The sequence below is a fragment of the Primulina tabacum genome, chromosome 5 (genome assembly GCF_025594145.1).
Source record: "Primulina tabacum isolate GXHZ01 chromosome 5, ASM2559414v2, whole genome shotgun sequence".
Lineage (NCBI taxonomy): Eukaryota > Viridiplantae > Streptophyta > Magnoliopsida > Lamiales > Gesneriaceae > Primulina > Primulina tabacum.
The window spans coordinates 40,051,433-40,059,121 of record NC_134554.1 but is presented as its reverse complement, the minus strand read 5'-3'; the positions used below and the strand labels follow the sequence as shown (position 1 = coordinate 40,059,121).

Sequence of the window (7,689 nt, the reverse complement as noted above, 5' to 3'; positions counted from 1 at the left end):
TCATTGTTGTCCATGGCAGGCACTGGAATTGATTGTCATCTTCGGAATTGTCGCATCACCCGATTAGGACGATGCATCTCCACGATGTCAAAGCAAATAAGGGGACAAACACATTGCCAAAATTTATTGTCGTATGAATCAATTATTGTCTTCGCATCTATGTCATTCTTCGGGTAAACGGTCCAATTAAACTGTAAAAAAAAAAAATTTCAATTTACAAAATCATTTAATCAAAACAAATAAAATCTTCATTTGATCACTATTAAATATTAACATTGTATAATACCTCATTATGATTCATACGATCTAGAGAATCCCTTATAATTCTTACAGCATGTGTTGGCGAATGTGTGTAGCTAAATCCAATTTTCCACCTACAATTTAACAAAAACAATTACATATCAAAAAATTATAAGACATAAAATTGTTATTATCACAATAATTTTTAAATATTATCGTGCACCATATGGAGAAACTGGAATAATACCATCTGGATCAATGGGAGACACAACTAATGTTAACCCATCTCGGTCGGGGTTAACACATTAATCCTGCTCCATGCCCATATCTGCTTATAATAATAAAAATAGATCAGCAAATTTAACAAACACAGTGTGTTAAATAATCGTGTTACATTAATTATACATGCATGATATATAAAGGTCCAGCCATTGTAGTATTCTCTATACGTGACGCGTTACACAATTCATGGTATAGAAATGCTAAAACTGCACTACCCCAACTATATGACTTGACTTTATCAATATCCCGTAGCAGTTGCAAAAATATTAGTCTTGCAGACCCTCCTTGATAATCAGAGAACATTATTCCTCCAATAATCATTAACGCTACACACCGGGTATATTTGACAACATCTACTTCTGAAGTATCATCATTAACAAGGTTAGATATGCAATGCTCGTATAGTGCAGTCATAGACAAATGACCACATTTCAAATTTTTTGATGATGGCAGAAATCCCAACAAATTCCAAACAGATGTGTTGCCATTCCTCAACTTTATGTGACACATCTATTCCAGTGACTTCTTCACCATCAATTGTTAAACCCCAAATTATTGAAACATCTTGTAACGTGACTGTTGCTTCACCACATGTAAAATGAAAAGTGTGTGTCTCGCGTCGCCAACGTTCAACAAGAGCAGTAATCAAATGATTATCAAAAATTTGTGAACCACATTCTAAAACTCCATAAAAACTCATATCATTCAAGTATGCAAGTACACGATTGTGTATGTAATTATCGGTGTATAACTTCCAAATCAAATTGTCTGACCTCTTCACTTTGACAATATCATCGACTGTTACGGAAGAAACTGTTGACGACATATGTGTCGCTTGTAAATAGAGGACACTGAGATCTTCTGGTGTTCGATAATCTGCCATTCTTAAAAAGGTTCTCAAACTTCTGAAAAGGAGAAATGAGAGAGGATGAGTAAGGGAGAAAATGAAAATGAGAGAGCACGGGAGGAAATGAATATGAGAGAGTGAGGGGAGGATAAGAAATGTGAGGGGAGGAAAAAGGGAGAAGGGGTAAGGGAAGAGGGACGTGGCAGCGTCCGCGCTTACTAAGCGCGGACGCTGCGCCATGTCGGAGCGTCCGCGCTCGTAAGCGCGGACGCTCCCACGTGGAGCATCTTCGTGCTTGGTAAGCACGGACGCTGCTCCACCGGTGCAGCATCCGTGCTTACCAAGCACAGATTAAAGTATTTTTGCGAAATTTTTTTATATTATTTTTGAATTTTTTTAAATTAAATAATAAAAAACCCCATATTTTATGTTTCAATTTTAGTTCTTTTCGCATGTTTGATTCGTCAATTTTCATCGATACTCGAATAAGATTAAAAAATTTGTGTTTTATTTTCGTCATCAATCAATTCTACCAAAAAATATCGAATTTTCATTAATGTGATAAACACTTGGTTCTACAAATAAGAAACAGGGAAAAAAATTATAATATATAATATTTAAAAATAAAAATTTTGTGTGGGAGTAAAAAAAAGATTAAAACAAAAAATCCAAAAAAATGATAAAAAAATTAAAAAATATATATATAAAAGCTTTTTTTAAAAAAATTTGTGGAACAGTATCTTCTACTGTGGGGATGCCACAGTAGAGGATCCTGGTCTTTCATGGTCATCACTAATACCAAGAACTCGCATTACCTAATATTTAAATATATATATATATATATATATATATATATATAAACGGTTATATCATGTCTCATTTGTTGGATCTCGGTTTTCTCGTGCCCAAAATGCAGCAGAAGTTTTAAAAATTTTAGATCTTGACATTCAAGATATTTGGACACTCGTATGGTTTAAATTAAACATTCATAGGAAGTAAATCATTACCTTTGGTGAACAATTTTCACTTGGCTCCAACTACGCCGGTATAAGCGAACGTAACTCTTGTTGTATATCCCATGTACGTCTTTCAAATCTTCTTTCTTCAATCTCCTAATCAGGTCCACGACTAGAAGATTTGTTCCTCTTTCAAATAGCACTAGAATATTTGAAAAAAAATTTTACGTTGAGATCAAAAATTTGAGAGATGACTCAAAATCTCTTTTTCTTGAAAAGTGGCCAAAATAAAATTGGAGGAATTGTACATGTACTTCTCGTTCATCACCCTTGAAAATTGGAGGCTAGGTCAACTTTTTTATTTCTTTAAAAACAAGTGCCTTACCCTAAATTCCATAATTAACATTAATGGGCTTGATTAATTAAATGGGCTAGTCCAACTAGTTTGATTAATTAATCAAAGTCCATTAATAAATTTAATTATTTAATATGTTGAACTTTTACTCCTACAAGCCCATTAAACATATTCCCACTATATTTAATTTAATATTTAATAAACTCAAATTTTGAGTTTAATAAATTAAATCAATTATAAATTCAACATTTGAATTTAATATTTAAATTATAAATTCAACTCCTTGAATTTATCACCTCCAAAATTTAATATTTAATAAACCCAATTTTTTAGTTTAATAAATTAAATTCTCAAATTCTAGAATTTATAGAATTTATAAGATATTAAATTCAAGAAGTTGAATTTATGAATTTATAAAATTTGGAGAGAATAAATTCAATTCTATAAATTCAACTCCTTGAATTTATTCTCTCAACGGGAACAAATGATCAAGTACTTGTGTGACACTCAATGGTTCAGAGATACAGCTAGTCGTGGGTTCACAACTCCTTGTGATTAAGGATAATATTTATTCTTATTCGTGCTTACCCTAGTTAGCACCATTCTTTTCATCAACACCTTGATTAAGAATGTCAGAACTCATTTCTGATTGCACCCATCGGATCATGGTAAGAGCGTCTAGTAGCATCGCCTCATGATCCCCTAGGTATCACTGATAGTGTCTGCAAAAACCAGTCGATTATGATTAACGTACAGTACGGTCCCTTCATCTCATATATCCCGATCGAATCTGCAACCATTGATTCATCGAGGGTTGCATAATAATTCGATAACTATGTGATAACTATAAATAGTTGTATCGCATGTACGGTTGGAGAACTCCTTCTTTAACGTACATCTCATACTCTGGCCAAAGATTCCACGCACTATAATTTCATCAGATCACATATGATATCCACACCCGTAGGTGAGCGGTGATTCCCCGACTATAATGCACTGGCTCCTATATGTGTCGCAACTGTACCCAACCTCACCACCTGATGACTCTCCTGGAGCCGGTAAACGAGTCAAAGCATAGCCCTAGCATATAGAGCCTCAGTGTTGTCCCGGGTTGTAAGTACTAGTGGTGTACAATCATAACCACAGACTTATCCTCTCGATGAATGATAACTACTTGAAAAGTCCGAGGGAGGCTTGTTCGGTATAATCATCATATGACTACCCCATCTGCATGTTTGGACATCTCTATGCCCTTACCAAGAAACGCAGTACACAACATATGCTAGTTTCGAGCTCAAGCGGCCTTTATCCTTATTTTAGGCGGCTGAATCGACTAGGAACGAATTTAGAATATGCAGTGTTTACAAATGAGTTTCAACATCGAATTACGATTCATTTGTATTAAAGCATAATCAAGGACTTTATATATGTCACGTCCCGAGACTCAGGATTGACACCGGCGTTGTTTAACAATCACACAATCGAAACAACAAGCCTTTGTAGTACAGTGTAAATCGAAACCAGTTTATAATTTATAATTTCAACGAAATAAACATTGTCTTTACAAAACCGAAATCTCAAAAAGACGACAGAGTTAATGCGGAAACGTAAACTACATAATAATAATGAAATTTAAACTTAATCTAATTCGCGAACCATCACCATCCCCAGAACTGTTCGGACTCTTTTTCTGCGAGTTCCTCTTCGGGCTTATCTGGGAAGGGTTGTAAGGGGGGTGAGTATTTGGGAATACTCAGCAAGCGGGGGAATATCGAGCACAATAACAACAACATGCATAAATTTCGAAACACATGACTTTCATACGTACTTCATAAACATGCATAATATTTACGAGCCACTGTGATTTATCTGACTTTCTATGGTTTACTGACGTCAGTCCCTAATTTTTACTCCTCTAAGGGGGCGATGCCGTATAGCGGTTATATCCCCCACCACGTAAGGGTACGTCATGGTTGAAATTCCCACACATATACAGTCGACTTCTCACAGTGCTTAAAACCGAATGACACAACACAAGAAGGAGTAGGAAAAGAATTGTACGCGACCGAAGTTTTTATAAAAAAAAACCGAAAATCACATATGCATAAAATTCGAAACTTTAAGTTTAAAAACAAGCACACTTACAGTATGTATTTATGTTAGAAACGTAGGTGTTTGGCTTCGAGAATTGGATCGCTTCTCCTTCTTGCTCGGACGGCGCTTCGGCTTCGATTTATTGGACGACCTTGAGACGATTTTTGTGCAGAGTTGGGCTATGGAGAGCTGCTGAATTTCGAGATTTCAGCAAGGGGATTTTCGAAATTTAGGGGTGTGAAGAATGATGGGGTGATGGGGTATTTATAGGTGAGGATGGTGGGTCTAAAATGGGTACTCAAATTATACCAAAATTGGCTCCAAATCTCTCAATATTTGGTTCCAATATTATTGCCAATTTCGAAAATTCATCTACCCAAGTTAGGAGATTTATATTCTAATCCAATGCTCTTGATTAATTCAGAATTTAAGTTGCTAGATCCAGTGGTTTTGGTGAAAAGTTGAGGATTTCCTTCCAATCTGCATGGTATGATTCCTTGTATCCATGCCTTACAATATTTGGGCACCAAATATTCGAAAATTTGATAATAATCTCATGCCTTAATCCTTTAAATCTTGTAAGATATCTCAATCTTGTCAAAATCCTCCCAATATTTTCGAAATGTGCTTACTTTGCTAGAAAACGTCTTCAACAATTAATTTTTTTTTCATTAACATATCTCATTATATTATTTTATACAAAGAATCAAATTCTACAAACTTCCTTACAAATTATTGAATACATTATGGAGAATTTTCGGTACTCACAATATATGTTGATTGTATGGGTATACAGATAAAGTAAAACTTAAAAGTTAAATTGTATTAAAATAAAAATTATTTATTACACTTGAGTCAATAAATTCATTAGTCAACCGTTGACTTGTAAGAAATCTACTCTAACATCGTTTTCATGATCACTAATTACCAAATATTTAATTTTTAAATCAATTTCATTTCAGCAAATAAAGGTTTACATAACAGACGGCATATTCTCACATTCGACTCCAAAAAGGTCGATCACAGAAGGCACCAGAGAAAGGCAAAAGATAGAGAGAGAAGATATAGTTTAAAATATTTCAAGAATGTATGACGAACCCTAATTAAAGCCAAAGAAGACAGATACGCAAGCAAAATCAAGTAAAAAATTAACTCCATCGACAAGTGTCTCTCCACATGTTAGAACCTCAGCCCACAAGCACGCCACGTTTACTTCCACTAACCCTCTATATAATAATTTCACGCATTCCCATACCCAATCGTACCGCAGTCACAAAGCACATCTATTTTCAGTGTGGGTTTTATCTACATTGTCGTTTCTTTAATCGGCACAAGAATTTAATACAGAAACGGTTCTGAGGTGGGTTAGCTTTGATAGATTTTCGAAGGGAAAAATAAGAGAGAAAACATGGCGAGAGCAGTTGCGAGGACTTTGGCAGCTCCGTTGCTGTTTCTAAACCTGATTATGTATTTTATTGTGTTGGGTTTTGCGAGTTGGTGCATCAACAGGCATATCAATGGCACCACGAACCATCCAAGTAATTATTAGGCTCTTTTTACTTCAAAAATTTATATCTTCCTTTATATATTTATATGTATGTATATCTTCTTGTGGAATATGATATATGAACGATATTTGATTTGATATGCTTTAGGTATGGGAGGAAATGGTGCGACACCATACTTCTTGACATTTTCTATACTAGCTGCTGTTTTGGGGATAGTTTCCAAAGTTGCCGGCGGCGGCCATCTCAGAGCTTGGAGGAGTGATAGTCTCGCTGGCGCCGGTGCATCCGCCGTTGTCGCTTGGGGTGTCACCGCTTTGGCTTTCGGGTAAATTAAACGGAGAAGACATGGATATTTACATAATACATATATACGCTTAATTTGAAATTGCCTTAACTCTTATTTTATTAATAAATTTTATATATGCCTTCGTTAATTAATATTTTTAAAAATTCGATTATCCGAGATCGGGCTTGTAGCCCAATGATCTCACTACATAAAATATTAATAATTATTTTGTTATGCATAGAACTATCTCTTCATGTACATGGGAATTTTTTTCTCGGAAAAATTTCTTCCATTTAGGTGTACAGTATACCATCGATGGATATTAAATTATTAGTATACATGTATTCACAGATTGGCTTGCAAGGAGATAAACATAGGTGGATACAGGGGATGGAGGCTAAAGGTGCTGGAGGCCTTCATTATAATTCTTGGAGTCACCCAATTGTTGTACGTGATGCTGCTGCACGCCGGGTTCGTGAGCAGCCGATACGGCCCCGGGTACCGAAACAACGACTACGGCACCGGGGCGGGGGCGGAGCCGGTTCCCAAAGGTGCGGGTGCGACAGGGACGAGGGTCTAAATTTGCATCGTGTGTGCATGTATTATGATGGATGTCGGTATATTTTGTGTCGATTGTGTCATCTTTTGTTGTCTGTGTGATGTCCTGAATTTGTTTATGAATTAGTGGTTTGTGCAAGTTGTGGTGGAAGTTTCTGTAAATTTTTCTTTTCTTTTTTAAATTATCTTTGCTTGTGTGTTATGCGAAGTGTATCAAGATTCTTGTTGACAATGTATATATTTATCAGTAAGGTTAAGATAATAAGGTTCGTTGTTTTTTAGAGTTAATATTTGATTAGTTTTCGAATTTATCGATCACAAATACAACTTGAATGTGTGAACTTTTTTTAGTCCAATTCTGAGTATAAATTATTTTGTTTTTACATTAAATCGAACATGAATGTATACTAATTTTTTTTAAAAAAATTCGAGTTAAAATTATTTTATTGTTTAAATATGTTATTAATTTAATATACTCAAATTTCGTAAGTTGGGATCTCGATCTCCAAATAACATTAATATTTGAGTGATATTTTGTGAGTATGTCGGAACTCAAAACTTCA

General features: G+C 35.1%; 1 protein-coding gene across 1 annotated transcript; it reads left to right on the top strand.

Annotated features, from left to right (window-relative positions):
* The first annotated feature begins 6,025 nt into the window (after positions 1-6,025).
* On the top strand, positions 6,026-7,414 carry LOC142547661 (membrane protein PM19L). Its single transcript, XM_075656045.1, has 3 exons — positions 6,026-6,312; positions 6,430-6,607; positions 6,920-7,414. The coding sequence occupies exons 1-3, from the start codon at positions 6,183-6,185 to the stop codon at positions 7,146-7,148; spliced, it is 537 nt and encodes a 178-aa protein (XP_075512160.1). The 5' UTR covers positions 6,026-6,182; the 3' UTR covers positions 7,149-7,414.
* The last annotated feature ends 275 nt before the right edge of the window (positions 7,415-7,689 follow it).

Excerpts from the sequence above, each read along its gene's own strand:
- LOC142547661 (XM_075656045.1), top strand. The coding sequence starts at position 6,183 with ATGGCGAGAGCAGTTGCGAGGACTTTGGCAGCTCCGTTGCTGTTTCTA. Across the intron at positions 6,313-6,429 it reads TGGCACCACGAACCATCCAA|GTATGGGAGGAAATGGTGCG; the intron begins GTAATTATTAGG and ends GATATGCTTTAG. Across the intron at positions 6,608-6,919 it reads GTCACCGCTTTGGCTTTCGG|ATTGGCTTGCAAGGAGATAA; the intron begins GTAAATTAAACG and ends ATGTATTCACAG.